This window comes from Fopius arisanus, unplaced genomic scaffold (genome assembly GCF_000806365.1).
Source record: "Fopius arisanus strain USDA-PBARC FA_bdor unplaced genomic scaffold, ASM80636v1 scaffold00100, whole genome shotgun sequence".
Classification (NCBI taxonomy): Eukaryota; Metazoa; Arthropoda; class Insecta; order Hymenoptera; family Braconidae; genus Fopius; species Fopius arisanus.
In genome coordinates, this window is record NW_011887839.1 from 157,201 (window position 1) to 172,797 (window position 15,597).

General features: G+C 38.3%; 3 protein-coding genes across 5 annotated transcripts; 2 read left to right on the top strand and 1 right to left on the bottom strand.

Annotated features, from left to right (window-relative positions):
* The first annotated feature begins 19 nt into the window (after nt 1-19).
* On the top strand, nt 20-15,233 carry LOC105271093 (uncharacterized). The gene is given in 17 exon segments (XM_011312427.1): nt 20-376; nt 1,917-2,989; nt 3,059-3,187; nt 3,304-3,438; nt 4,628-4,828; nt 5,005-5,339; nt 5,392-5,469; nt 8,144-8,342; nt 8,487-8,648; nt 8,746-9,004; nt 9,064-9,439; nt 9,574-9,706; nt 9,762-9,819; nt 10,242-10,471; nt 10,540-10,737; nt 11,198-13,132; nt 13,263-15,233. Coding segments are annotated over 17 exon segments (7,602 nt in total). The 5' UTR covers nt 20-231; the 3' UTR covers nt 15,219-15,233.
* On the bottom strand, nt 6,284-7,807 carry LOC105271052 (uncharacterized). 2 transcript variants are annotated; one of them, XM_011312367.1, is made up of 4 exons: nt 7,701-7,807; nt 7,203-7,603; nt 6,683-6,768; nt 6,284-6,581 (listed from the first exon to the last, which is right to left on the bottom strand). In XM_011312367.1, exons 2-4 carry the CDS (start codon nt 7,356-7,358, stop codon nt 6,551-6,553), a joined length of 273 nt encoding a protein of 90 aa, XP_011310669.1. In that variant the 5' UTR covers nt 7,359-7,603; nt 7,701-7,807; the 3' UTR covers nt 6,284-6,550. The 2 variants fall into 2 exon arrangements, with proteins under 2 accessions (XP_011310669.1, XP_011310668.1); XM_011312366.1 differs by having other exon boundaries at nt 6,658-6,768; nt 7,701-7,804.
* Dnai2 (dynein, axonemal, intermediate chain 2) lies at nt 7,962-9,936 on the top strand. Of its 2 annotated transcripts, none has more exons than XM_011312364.1 (5): nt 7,962-8,342; nt 8,487-8,648; nt 8,746-9,004; nt 9,064-9,477; nt 9,627-9,936. In XM_011312364.1, exons 1-5 carry the CDS (start codon nt 8,163-8,165, stop codon nt 9,821-9,823), a joined length of 1,212 nt encoding a protein of 403 aa, XP_011310666.1. In that variant the 5' UTR covers nt 7,962-8,162; the 3' UTR covers nt 9,824-9,936. The 2 variants fall into 2 exon arrangements, with proteins under 2 accessions (XP_011310666.1, XP_011310667.1); XM_011312365.1 differs by having other exon boundaries at nt 9,064-9,149; nt 9,627-9,719.
* Nucleotides 15,234-15,597: the final 364 nt, after the last annotated feature.

Sequence of the window (15,597 nt, forward strand, 5' to 3'; positions counted from 1 at the left end):
ATATATTGCTGTATTGGTCTGTATTGCCTCGATTGCCTCGTTGTCGTTTCCACACTTCCACACCGCGTTGCACCCCAAGACTGAAATATTTTTCTCCTACGCGTCCTACCTCGTACCATTAGCTCTCTCGACGTCGTTCGTGCATCTCCAACGAATCCAGAAGAACCTCCAGTTCAGTGGACGTAAACTCCATTTTATACATTTAACCACTGAATTTATTGTAATTCAACAATGAGAGTCACCGGACTTTTCATTTTACTCTCCTGTTTGGCACTGTCCTTGGCGGAGATTGAGAAAGAGGATGAGGTACTTGTCGTTGGGAAGGACAACTTCGATGAGGTATTGAAGGACAACGAGTATGTTCTCTTCGAATTCTGTGAGTATATTTTTTTTTTCATGTTTATTGCATGCTGAATTTGGCGTTTAATGTTGCACTTTGACGTGCCGGCTGATGTTAGTTGACATACGGTTAAGATTAAGTCAGAATTGAGATGGGTTACACGTCATCATGAGACAGATGACTTGATGGAAATGTTTGTTTCTTGTCGTCGAGTTTTTTCTGGATTTCTAACGGTTATTTGGGATTGTCGGGGATACTTTGGGCTCGTGGGGTCTTTGGAGTACCGTTTGCTATTACTTCTGTTGTATCGGGTGAGTTAATTCAATGGGGTTCAATAAATTCGATGATGAAAAACACCTGTGGAATACTTGGGTCTTTGATGTCTTGGGTTATTATCGGGAATTATGTAAGTTTTGAGAGGATGATGTGGTGTTATCAGTCAATCCATATGGCCGGTTTCTTGATGCATGAGAGGTCGGGAGGAAATGCTCCGCACCATCCGGAAATGATTGTTATTTTTTCTTTTGTTGCTGACAAATAATTGGGCATTGTTCGGCATTCTTCACCGGTTTTTCGGCGATTTTATCCCGCAATTTGTCAGGTATTTTTCATAGAGTTCTGACGTGACGTTGTGGACGTAGATAACTTCAAAAATGGAGTGATAAACCGCAACTAAGTAATCGCGATTCGACATTTTATCATTTTTATTTAATTCTGGGGTGAAGTTGAAGAGTTCCGAGGAATATTTGTTAGACATTTTTTTGTCTGTTATCTGCAATTGGGTAATTATTCTGGGAATAATATTTGAAGCCTTACGTGTCTTGTTGAAGATAAATTGATAAAATGAATGAAAAAAAAATCACCTCGAGCAAAAAACATAATTGATCTGCTTCTGGGGATTCAATTCGTTATCAAGATAATTACCGGATAATTTTAGGAGATAAGAGATTTATGGTATTTATTTAAATATTAAAAATGATTATCATAATTTATCCAATCACAATCCATTTGACCCGTAATAGAATTTGCTACAGTCTGAAGAAGCGTACAGTGATGATTCATCTTGACTTTCTATTTCTCTAATTGTAAGTCGGCACATCTAGCAGAATTTTGAAGCCTCCATATCTCATCTTTTAATCGTCATATGCTGAAGTCTTTTGAATATATCTATTTCTTCACTATCACACAATTTTTGGTGGAATCATCACAATTTGATCCAGACGATGAAAAATGTTTTTACAAATGTAAAAAGTATTGAATCACCTTGATTCAACAAAAACGGTTTATTATTTATTCAGACGGCGTTTTCACCAGTTAAATATATTCAAAATGTGTTTTGCATTGATAAGCCTTGATAACATTGCATTATATACAGAAATATGAAACAAAAACAGATTTAGCAATTACATAAACGTCTCTTCCACTTTTGCACTCTAATTATCTGAAACCAGAGAGATAAATTAATTACGTGGCCTTCTCTCGGCATTCCCTCAAATCCGTGGCATCTTCTTTGAGCAATCGAGTTGAGAAATCTTGCGAGATAAATGGAGAGAAAAATTTGGAAATTTTTTTACAGATGCCCCATGGTGTGGACACTGCAAGGCTCTCGCCCCAGAGTACGCCAAGGCGGCTCAAAAGCTCAAAGAGCAAGGATCAGACGTGAAGCTTGCCAAAGTGGATGCAACTGTCGAGTCAGAGCTCGCTGAGAAACACGGAGTCCGTGGTTACCCCACTCTGAAATTCTACAGGAAAGGCTCGATGATTGAATACACGGGTGGACGTCAGGCTGACGACATCATCTCCTGGGTAACCAAGAAGACTGGACCAGCAGCGAAACCCTTGGCCACAGCCGACGACGTAAAAGCTTTCACTGAAGCCAGCACCGTTGCAATCGTCGGTTTCTTCAAAGACCCAGAGTCTGACAAAGCTAAAACATACACGGAAGTTGCAAATGCCGTTGACGCTTATGTCTTCGGTATCGTGAGCAGCGAAGATATCTTTGGAGGATACGAGGCTGAAGATGGAGCTGTCATTCTTTTCAAGAACTTTGACGAGGGCAAAGCTGTATTCGAGGGTGAACTATCCTCTGAAAATCTCCAGAAGTTCATCGCCAAGAATTCTCTTCCACTCATCGTTGACTTCAACCAGGACACCGCGCAGAAAATCTTCGGCGGTGAAATCAAGAGTCATCTCCTTCTGTTTATAAGCAAAGAGGCTGGTCACTTTGACAAGTACGTGGAGGCTATCAAGGTGCCTGCTAAGAAATTCAGGGGTGAAGTTCTGTTCGTTACCATCAATGTCGATGAGAATGACCACGAGAGAATTCTGGAATTCTTCGGATTGAAGAAGGATGACGCACCTGGCATGAGGATCATCAAGTTGGAGGAGGACATGGCTAAATACAAGCCTGAGAATCCTGACCTCAGCGCTGATAACGTACTCGAATTCGTTAGTGCATTTGTCGATGGTAAACTCAAGAGGCATCTCTTGACTGAGGCACTTCCTGAGGACTGGGACAGCAAGCCTGTCAAGGTACTCGTTGGCACCAATTTTGCTGACGTCGCCATGGACAAAAACAAGAAGGTTCTCGTTGAGTTCTATGCACCATGGTGTGGTCACTGCAAACAGCTCATTCCAATTTATGAAAAGGTTAATATCGATAAGACATTGTTCATCTTGTTGACATATGATTAACAAAATGTTTGTTATTTTTTTTAGCTTGGAGAGAACTTCAAGGACACCGATGATGTTGTCATTGCCAAGATGGATGCCACTGCTAATGAACTTGAGGAAGTCAAGGTCAACAGTTTCCCAACTATTATTCTGTACAAGAAGGGCACAAATGAGGTAATTATCATTGATTAAAGGTTGTATAAAATTTGATGCAAATATCTGATTGAAATACTTGGATATTCTTGATTTATTTTTTTTTCATCCCACTAAGAGAATGTAATTATTTTCAGGCTGTTGAATACAGTGGTGAGAGGACACTGGAAGGTCTGACCAAATTCGTCGAGTCTGATGGTACTTATGGCCAATCCGCTGAGGAGGCCCAAGAGGAGGACGAGGATGACGACGTGCCAAGAAAGGACGAACTTTAAGTCGTTAAGATGCACAAAATAATGCGGATGGAAAAAAAAACGTTAAGAGCATCGACAACGACGCACACCTCCTCGTTTCTGATATCGACAATCGACCCGGTTTAGACCTCATCCTGGTCCCATATGTGCCGCATTCACCCTCACAAAACTCGAAAGACTCAGGAGAGTCACACAATCTCAATAAATTCAATTGTATTCTTCCCGGGGAGAACTCAGCGTCCAGCGAAAGCTGAAAACTGTCGAATCGAGTCTAGCTTCATTCATTAATAATATCATTCATTATTTTCTCTGATTTTTAAGTCGTTAGTTTCAATTAATATATCTCAATGTTTGTAGTCAAATCGTTTCAGTCATTACACGGGGCATCATTCCAGATTATTGATTATCATGAGAATAAAAAATGTAGGCATTAATGGAGGGATATTTGAAAACATCAAGTGCGATTGAAAAGTGACGAGTAATTACGTGATTATTCTATCAATGAATAGTTTGAGGAAAAATGTCATGTCAAAATGGTTATTTGACATTTTTCCGTCCGGTCACTAGTAATCACTTAATTATCAAATATAAATTATCAAATTTTTTAGTTGCATCTCCAAAATTATTTCGGCAATGAGAAAGTTTATTGAATGTCATTATTTCTCGAAATCACTCATTCACTAAAAGTTGGAAGCGGTTTTTATTTTTATATAAAAGAAATATACAGTTTCCTTCACTTTGAAATATTGTGTCCGTCAATTCCCCGATTACAATCATTCCGGAACGAAGAGAAGTGATTTCAGAGTGTTTTATATATTTCCATGGCGCAAAATTGAGAGCTGAAAGAAATTTTGATATTAAATCAAATGTATATGAGGAACAATGGTTGTTATGTGAGAACTTAATTCTACTAAGGAATGTTCATTGTCTCCTGGTGTTTATTTTGACTGATTAATATCCTCGTGGAACACTTGCTATATCAACACCAGTACAGAATCGAATTGTGAAAATTAAAAAAATACGGATTTTAAGAAGAAATAATAAATTCTATCACTAAGTCTTTATTATATATTCGTCATAATATATGATATATTTTACCTTCATTTTGTATCATTTATATCATCAATGAAAGGTCAACGTTTTCGATAAAAAAATCTGCATTTGTTATTTACGTACCATGAGTTAATCAAGTTTTTTCTTAAAACAGGGATCAAGGGATGATAAAGGGACCAGAGAGGGAAATTTGCTATTATTGCTGCAATTTATGGAATTTACCGTGACATCAACTGAAAATGTCAGGAAAATATTACAGGCCGAATGCGATGCCGCAAATTTTGTTCTGCGTCCTTGGATCGTCGAGAGTCTGGTGACTCAAGAAGTTGATGAAAACTGTTGCACTTGTGCTCCAGTGAGTCTCGATAAAGTATTTCGTTGTTATATTGTCTGAAAGTATCAAGAGAACTTCCAAGTCGTTTGTTCCATGAATATGATTTTCATTAACATCAATAGTCCACTTTTTCAAAATTATTTATTGAGGGGATATTAATTGATAATAAATAATGATTTTAAATATTTCAACGATAGATTCCGGATGCGAACACTCAGGCAGAAGAAATCGCTAGTTCAATTGAAAAGGCTTTGGGTCAAGCTCAGAGATTTCGAGAGGCCATGTCTCTAAAAACTGCAGAGGCCAAACGAAAGAATTCGAAACCCACCCTGCAACAAATATATTCAACAAATAATCTCAAATCAAAATCAAAAATTATGAAAGAAAAGGAGATTGACAATGAAGCCAAATCAAAAAATTTTATCGCCAGAAACAAAATGAGTGTTCGAAACATGAGTTCTAAAAATTCAAAATCCAATAACGACCTGAGGAGTGCAGGGAGTAGCAAAAATAATTTGAGGACTAAATCTAGGTATCCATCAGTCACAGAGCTAGACAATCTCATCAAGAAATTCTCTCTGGAGTCATCAAACAGCGCATCATCACCTTCTTTAGAGTCACCAAGTAAAAATTGTCGAGTCCATGGTGATAATCAAGAAAGGGTTGTTACAAAGAAGAAACTAGTAACGATGGACGTGATGGAGGCCCTAAATCACTTCGGAGTCCCCGAAGAGTTACTAAAGCCATTAAAAATTTATAATTCTTACGTTAACAAACAGAATGACAACCAGAGGAAAAAAGGAGTGAATAAATTCCTAAATGATTTGGAGTTATTCGTGAGTCAATTTCTTCCCCGATTTTTTCTATAAGATATCTGTTAAAAATATTCTTTCATTCCAATTAATTTTCATTTTTCATTTCAGCATACAAATCAATCAGAATCTCTTGCTTCTAATAATCATGTCAAATTAATCAAAGGATTTGGAGAATTATATCGAGATCTGCATGAAACTCCTGAGAATTCGGCGTCTCTGAAGAAGAAGTACTTCGAATTGGATGATTTAAGCAAAATTTGTAGTACTAAAAAATATGATACGTTGAGAACTCGAAGATCAGGTGCTAATATTTCTAAAATCGAAGAGTCTTCTCCTAACGGGTGGTTGCACAATGGAATCTGGAATGAGAATAGTTACGCGTATTTTTCTATATTCACTAGATCATTAGCCATTCAATACTTCAATAAGAAGGAATTGTTATCATTATTCGCGACGAGCCAACGACTGCAACAAGTACTTTATCAAAGGGATTTAAACGACTTATTGGTTTTAACTGCAGTCCCCCTCATGAAAACATTAAACCCATCTTCTGAGGAATATCTCAATTTATATAAAATGATATTTACCATTGCTCAAGTGCTGAATCCTAAATCCCCGGTCCTTGTGCGCACAGATGATTAATTCAGTGAAGACCAAAATATATGGATTAGAAGACTTGTGTTCACATTTATTTTCCCCTGAACTGATCGGCTCAATTGAGATATAAAAAAATATTGCAGCTAAATCCAGTGAGCGTATAGTTATGATTGTTTAGAGACCGTTAATCTTAATTAGTTTTGGAAAATTGAAATATTACAGAGGCACATGGAACATTGAAAATTTCCGAAGTTCTCGGTGTAAAAAAACTTTCACCACATTTCAATGGCTGCTCGATTCTTCTTCTTTTCGTAATGTATAAGAACACGTTCTAATCCGACTTCACTGTGTCCTCCCCATCTCTAAACATATCATAAAGATAAATGCATTATTTTTTCTAATAAAGTATTGTTAATTAAATTTATTGTATTCATTTACTCTGACGGCCTTGGCAACGTCGTACCCATGCTCCTCTAATCTTTCAGCAGCTTTTGCAGCACCCACGCTCTTGTGCTTCATAATGTACTGGATATCCATTTCTCTGAATGCCTGCATCAATATATTTTAGATAACCACTCGAAAAAATGAAAAACACTGAAATTACTCGAAATTAATTAGTTATTATCACCACATAAATTTGATCACTTCCGTAATCGGTAAGCGAACATAATCTCCGTAATTTTTATTATAATATTTAAAATTTCCTGTTGGAAATTTGTAGATCGTACATCACGTGACGGTGAATGGTGGAATTCCATTGGGAGATATTTAAATAGAAAATAATTTAATGGACATGTGCGATAAAAAATAATCCCGACAGAAATTTTTCATTTCGAATAAGTAATCGTAATTCTATCGCGCTCGAATTTTTTATCAATATTCTGATTTGATATCCAGACGATTCGATTTTTAAAGAGATATTCGATGGAATATCCAGATGATTCGATCTTTAAAGAATTTTATCTGAGGAATAATTGTCAAACCTTGGCCTTAAATTGCTTCCTTGCGAGGCGCTCCTCTCTATCACTTGCCAAGTCGGTCTGAATTCCACTTAATTTTTCCACAATTAATTGATTCTGTTGCACAATTTGTCGATTTGTCTGCACCAGTTCACGCAGTGCCGCCGCAATTTCCTCCATTTCGCGATTAAAAATCAGAATTCTTCTTACTAAACTCGTAGAAATTAAAATATCGTTCGATTTTACTATCCTTGTGAACTACAGTCGTAGATATTCTGGCGTCTGTTTCTGATTTTGCGAAATATTATTATTATCCACTGAATATATCACGTCACGTGGAAAATGACGTAGACTTCACGTACGGGCAATCGTGATTGCAACGACTGCATAAAAAATTATCGATTTCAAAGGCCAACTTTTATGATCTGCAAATAATGTAAAAATCATTTTGCAAATTCAAATAGATCAATTTTTCTTTCATAATAAATTAATAGTTAATAACAGAAATTTATTATAGTGTACCTCGATCCGAACAATCACATGTAACAATCCAAAAAGAATTTTCAGACATGCGCAGATCGACTAGACATTCAGGCGCCCGCAAATTGACAAGGAATTCCATTCAAGAAAATGTTGATAAATATTTCTATAACAATTGATTCTTAAAATAGTCTAAAATAATTATGATAGCAATAAAATCACTGAAATCGGCAAATCTCAAATTTTCATTTGGGATTGATTAATTTTTCATATGATAATTTTCTAGTACATACATACATCTCGGAAAAAATAGATAAACATTAAAAACGATAACAATCAGCAAGTAGTTCCAATCAGCAGATCCAGTCCTTGCGAATAAAAAATGCAGCTTTGTTGACCCGTTGCCATTGGCATCGATATTGACTCAATGATCACTTGTATTTTCACATGTAAAACAGAAGTACAGAATAAAAACATAAATCCAGACAACCATACAATAACAAAATGGACTGCGAACACGTGTACAGTAAAACTCGTTCGCTATTTGGTAAATGGTGTAATTTTTCTGAGCACGATAAGATCGAAGTGGATGTTAAGAGTGAACCTAATTTCATGAAGGAATATATAAGGCTCGATCCTGTCACCCAGGAGACGCAATTCAGTAGAAAATTTGCAGTACACGAGGTATTTCATGGGATTTAATATAACGAACGAGAAATCTCTCAATATAATCCCAAAGTCCTTTTTTTACCAATAATTCCGTAATGTTTCCACTTATAATTATTTTACCTATAATTACATGGGCATTATATAACGTATGATAATTAGGTAAATACGACAACTGCTACCTTTAAAGAATCTGGACAGCACCATGTGGAGGGTGGATGGCCCAAGGATATCAACATGCATGATCTGGAGCAAACTGTTCGTTATCGAAGGAAAGTCGAAAAAGACGAGCTTTACATTCACACAATGTTGCAATTACTTCCAGTAACGATCCCCTTAAAAATCAAATATAATTAAAAACCGATTGATTATCGGTTGATTTATTTTATCGAATTGAAATTTTTTGGTATTTTTTATGAAGCCCATGGAGCACACGATTCTTCAGAACAACGCCTGTAATATTTACGAGCAGTACTTCCAAGACGAGGAGATTACACCACTGATTCAAAGAACATTTTCAAGAACAGTGAATGTTTATCGGGACATCGTACCCCTGAAGAGACCAATCACTCATCTTTCTTGGTCACCCGATCAGGGAAATCGATTAGCCGTCAGTTATTGCGACACAGAGTTCAGAAAATCAAAAATTTTTAGCTGCAATTCATATATCTGGGACGTTGGTAAATATCTCAATGTTTATTATTTTTCAGAAGAGCATTGAGAATTATTTAAATTCCAGACAACCCGAATACACCATTTATCACTCTGAGACCCTCATTTCCAATAGTGACGATGGATTACAGCCCCAAGGACAGCAATATCTTGGTGAGTGGTTTGATGTCAGGTCAAGTAGCAAGTTGGGACATCCGAAGAGGTGTTGAACCCGTCGAAATGAGCCTCCCAGAGAATAGCCACCGGGATCCATGCGACAAAGCCTTGTGGATTAATTCGAAAACTGGAACTGAATTCTTCAGTGCATCCCGAGACGGTCAGATCAAGTGGTGGGATACTAGAAAGCTTCAAGCACCAATAGAATCATTAGTCATTGATTTAGTTAAACCAGAGGAGCAGAACATAGATCGTGCCACAGGAATTTCAGCTCTGCAATTCGAATCGTCCATTGGGACTCGTTTCATGTGTGGCTTAGAAAACGGTGACACCTCAATTTAATCCTGAATTTAATTAATTTCATTGATCTTTCCTCTGAAATTAATTCGATAATTTTAATAATTGGATTAATAATTTCAAGATGTACATTTACTCATCCGGTTTTCTGTTATTTTTCTCTTTTGGGGCCTGAAGGAATGGTGATATCGGGTAACAGAAAGGGAAAAACACCAGGAGAAAAAATAGCAACGAGATTTAGAGCACAGTATGGCCCGGTAATTAGTGTAGAGCGAAATCCTACGTTTGTTAAGAATTTTCTCACGGTTGGAGATTGGACAGCTCGAGTGTGGTCTGAGGATTGTCGAGAGGCTTGTATCACCTGGACCCCGTAATTATTCAGGCTGTCATTTACTTTCATTAATCCAGGAACAGAACAGAAGATATCAATTTTTTATGAATCCACTCTTTAAGGACCGGTTGGATTATCTGGAAAAGATAATTTACTCCAAAATTGGGATTCCTAATTACTCTGGCAATTAATCTTTTTTTATCAATAATTGTTAGCTAGCGTTCTAGCGGTTGTTAACGGCTAGAACGCTAGCTAACAATTATCGGAAAAAACAATTAATTGGCAGAGTAATTAGGAATCCCAATTTTGGAGTAAATTATTTTTCCGAGAGACTCCATCCGGCCCTTAAATTAAATAGTAATGACGATATTCTGATTGGATATTACTGATACAATTTATTTATGAAAGGGGTCATCGGGAAATGCTGACGAGTGGTGTATGGAGTCCAACTCGCTTTTCAGTATTTTTCCTCACAAAAATGGACGGCACCCTGGACGTTTGGGATCTCCTAGTGCAGCAGGACTCCCCAGCATTGAGCATAAAAGTCTGCGATGAAGCCTTGACATGCATAAAACCCCACGAGCACGGCCACTTAGCCGCAGTAGCTGGAAAAAATGGAACAACATATTTATTGGAATTTTCAGAAGCACTTACTGTCAATGGGAAGAACGACAAGCTTCTTCTTACTGCGGTAATTCCTCTGATCATTTGCAAACGAATTAATTCAATCGATCTGACTCTCTAATTCCGGATTTTCAGCTACTGGACAGAGAAACTCGTCGTGAAAAAGTGATAGAAGCTAAAAATCGGGAGATTCGATTGAAAATGCGAGCGACTCGTGTTGATGCCGATGGAGATGGCCCCGATGGAAGATCACGGAGAGAATCTGCGAGACCCAAGTCAACGGATCCATTAATTAAACAATGCGAACAAGAATATGAGTCTGCAATTGAAGCTGTAATTTCTCATGAATTTCTATCAGCTCCCCCTTTCCCCAATTCTTTTCTTACTCTTGTTTTTTTTAATCGACAATTTCAGGAAGTGACTAGGCAAGCCGTGATCGATGATAACGAAGTTAACAACAATCACTTGCAGAACGGAATTACTCCGTCAAATTTATCAAATGGAGTTTAATTAAATTAAAATTTAATTAAAAAAATTAAAATTTAATTACTTTAATTAAATTTTTAATAAAAAAAATCGAGTATTGTAGTTGTTTATATTTTTATTGGCTCGGTTCACACTAAGTTAGGATCTTGATGTCATGGAAATATCGATCGACGTTGTCATGGAGTCGTAGTACTGTGGAGGAGTGGTGGTGAACACCTGGCGGTATCAGGAATACGAACAGGCAGTGCCTAAACCCTCTCTCAAGTATAAACACACCCAAAAATATATTCTAATGAAATTTTAATAGTTTCTCAGTCATCCCCCCATCATGTCACGAAAATCTCGAAATCCCAGTGAAGATGATGATTCTAATCGACGAGGTAAACTCGGTGAATTCAGTAACAAAATGGAGCGTATGTTTCGTGCAGCTTTTAAAAAAGATTCGAACACCTCAAGTCAAACAGGACAACAGCTAAAATCACTCGAGTCGGATATTGAGGAAGAACGAAAAAACGAAAGTGTCTCTTCTCCTTCGAGAAAGATTGGAAAATCCACCGGGAAATCCGAGGTTTTCGATAGCTCAGACATCTCATCAGACCTTGATACTGGCTCCCAAACAAATCTGGTGAAAATCGATAAAATATCGGATCTATCCGACGAGAAAATGGAGAAATCGGTATCAGCGACTCGCAGATTGCGCCAATTAAAAAGATCTCGACATGTTCGTTCGAATGAATTAGAGCCGAATTCGATGGATGTTGTTGTTGATATTCATTGTGAAAATGTTAACAATAGTGATAAAAACCGGGGTGATGGGAACGGGCGAGAGACGATCGAGAGTTTATCCGAAACAGAATTAGAGAAAACGTCCAATCAGGAAAATTTAAAAGTGCATGAACGAACTTCATTCGATAATTCAGGGGATTCGGTTAAAAAACAGAGGAAACGATGGTCTAAAGAAGCTAGTGTCATAAAGTTGCCTTCAAGAACTTCTTTATCATCGACATCAGCCCGAAGTACTTCCTGGAGATCTCTGAACGACGAAGACACGGTGGTTCCAGTTCCAGCCCCTAGAATGAACAAAATTGTGAATCTTCAAGAAGAGGATTCCGACCTGGGAGTCGATAATGCCGCCTTCGAGTCAGATCACGAAGTCGATGAAATCCTGAGGATTGAAACGAGTCACGGAGTCTCAGAGCGAACAGAAATCGAGATGCGATCGGTGGAAAATACAACCGATTCATTAGACTCCTCTGCGCAGATTTTAAATTCCCCGGGAATCGGGAAATCCCCGAAAGCCGACAGGAAGTCACAGCCTCGAGGCTCTAAGTCTGAAGACATTGAACGAGTGCCGAAAAAAGTGAAATCGTTTGCATCGGAGAGTCCATCGATCGATCACTCTGAAGACAGTGTCTCATCGATAAATCGACAAAGAAAAGTCAAATCGAGAAGCAGATTGAGAACTAAAAAGAACGATAAAAAATCGATTGAGTCAATTAATAATGACAATCAGACTGAAGACTCCGAGCGCTCATCCGATCTTTCGCGATCGAGGAGACCTGCACGAAGAAAACAACTAGAGACAGTAGAAAAAGAAGAGAAAATCTCTTCAGAAGATCCGGATGTCACTCCAAAAATATCGAAAATAAAAGGAAAGAGAGAGACCTCATCCTCAACTCTAGATTCAGAAAATACAGTTCTCTCCAAAAAGGAAAAATCCAGAAAGCCAAAGAAGAAGAAGAAAAGGAAGGAATTTAAATTTACATCTGTAAAAATTCATAAAGCAGATATGCTAGAGCCTGATTACGTAACTAGACATCCCATGGTAATTGTTCATATCGTAAACACGAGTACCGGAGATTATTTGAAATTAGAAGGGCCTGAGGGGACCGGAGGGCTTTACCTCCAGCCATTAATCACTGGGACCTTCGATTTCAAAGAGAACAAGTCGATGGTGCCATATTGGGATGAAGAATTGATATTTGAAATAAATTTCGAGACTCTGATGGGCACTGATGAGGATCAAGTGCTGATTTTGTTTGAAATAGTGGATTTGCTCAGTTTTGCTGAAGCCAGTCAGAGCTACGAGCAATTCGGGGCAGAGAATTGCTGGTATAAAATTGCCTGGGCTTTTCTGAAACCGATCGGAAAGGAGGGGAGGTGTCATTTAAATAAACAATTAAGACTGCAACTGTATAAGCCGAAGAGACTTGTGCGAAAAGTGATGAGACACAAGTGCGAGGTAAATGAATAATTTTCAACAATTCATCACCACAAAAAAATCTGTACCAAACATATATCCATTAATAATAGTAATTGCCATTTCTTCAAGGTTCTTAATGGTAAATAATTTGTTTATAAATTTATTTCAGGTGTTCGGATGGTGGAAGTCCGTGGCCCGTGAAAAATACCCGAGTTCCTTATACATCACGATAACATCAGTCTCACCACCGAATATAGAACCTGTTTTTTACGATCAACTCCTGATAAACGATCTGCCGTCATCTCCATCGGTGAAAAAATCTTCTCCCACTCCCGAGCCCGTTCACCTGCCAAAATGGAGCCGACTAGCAGCTCAATCCTGCAAAATTCCCAATGACCAGTATTTTACAACCGAAACTGGTGAGAACGGATGCTTCTACATCCTGATCAGCAACAACGGAATGTACCTGGCGTGCGTTATCTCCGAAGAGTACGACTACCCGATTGTTATCCATAAAATCGATGAGATGAAAGTCTTCGCGAGATTCACCGGTCACAAGAGCTTCGTCTACTCCCTGGATTGGTCCCAGAATGATGATTATCTCTTATCAGTCTCATCAGACCAAACCGCTCGTGTCTGGGACGTTAAAAATCGACTAGTCCATCACATCTTCATGCTTCCTCATCCCTCTTACATCTACTCCGGTAAATTCAATCCGTCCCCAGATCTTCAGACAATTGCAACAGGTTGTTACGACCACTTCATCCGAATCTGGGGAAAATCCTCGTCATCCTACGAGCTTCTTCAAGAGCTCGAGGGACACGAGGGCTTCGTCAATTCCATCTGCTTCCAGAAGAACGAGATGTTGCTGACTGCTGATAGCGTTGGAGTAATCATCCACTGGACTATTCGGAAGAGCCGAAGGAATGCGAATAAAGACTGGACGATCTCTAGGAGAATTAAAATAAAAGAAATTGAAGGGGTTCCTATCAACACTATTGCTCTGCATCCTCTAGGCTCTCGCCTGTTGGTTCACTCCAGGAATAATTCACTGAGGATGTTGGATCTTGCTACTGGTGTTGTATTGCAGAAATACGATGGCCTGAAGAATCTCAGGATTCAAACAGCTGCTAAGATATCTCCATGTGGAGGACTTGTACTTTGTGGCGGTGAGGATGGGGTTCTTAATATCTGGAGTGTTGAATCAGGAAAGAAAATTGCTGTTTATCAGACTCAACCGAAGAATGTACCTGTCACATGTGTGGATTATCATCCTTATGATCATGTACTCGTTTATTCGACATTTGGGGCGCCTTCTGGTGCTGTTGTCCTCAAGTTTGATAAGAATTCTAGTGGGGAAGGGGTCGGGTTGAAGATTTTGAGTGGAGATCCTGATGGATCCGTTAAATCTACTTCAGTGGCTGGGAATAAAGGAAATTCTGGTAGGAGATTTTCGGTGGGGGCTGTGAGGTCTCAGAAGAGTTATCCGATGACGGCAGAATCTTCGGGGACTGGAAGGGATGTGGGTTGTGGAAGTCGTGAGGACTTGAGGAAGAGGCTGAAGATGTTTAATGAGACTGAAGGAGAATTGAAGACTAAGAGTGCTAATAGGTTGACGAATATTATCGCGAAGATTGATCGAATCCTGTCGAATAATTCTAGGTTGAATTACGATGTCGAGGCGAATGAAGTGAACACTCCTGGGGATGAGGCTCCTAGGGTCATGCCGTTCGTTCCTCCGTTGTTCTCGACTTTCGATGATCAAGAATCTAAGTCCAGTGAAATATTCGAGATGATGAGTGTTAAGGGACGTAGTTATGAGAAACGAAAATTGAAGAGTGCTCCAGTTGAAACGATGTCTAGGAAAGCAGAGGAGGAAGTTAGGACGGCTTTTTCGGATGGCGTTGTTAATTCCAGAGGAAGAAGTGACCGGGAATCATGGGATTTTATCAATTACAGATCTGATAAGCGCACACTGGAAAGGGATAAACATGAAGAGAGTAGTGGAGAGAGTGGAGGGACTTATCTGGTTGAGATTGAAAATCCAGAGGAAAGGAGAGTGGAAAGCGAGAGCTCTGTGAGGAGTGATGCCACTTTTGTTGTGGAGAATGAGAAAAATAATTAATCATTAACAAATAATAATTGATAATGGAAATTGTTGATCGTGGAGTTCTTCAATTTGTTGTTAAATTATATTGATGGTGTGAAGTTGAATAAACATTCTCTTCAATTCTTGAAATGAAATTATTTTTTAGACATCCGCCATGTTGTCGGGATTTTCAATATTCGCAATGGCGGAACACGTTGAGTAACTCTTAAGTTTAATTACGATTTAATGATATAATTGATAGAATAAATATTTTTTAAAATTGAAATTGTGTCTGCATTATTGACGGTTACAATTCTAATGAAATTCTAGATGCTACATTTTGAAAAATATATTATTCATGTTTTTGAAAAAATATTGAAATACCGCCACAGAGGGAGGGTAGTTAACCCCCTCT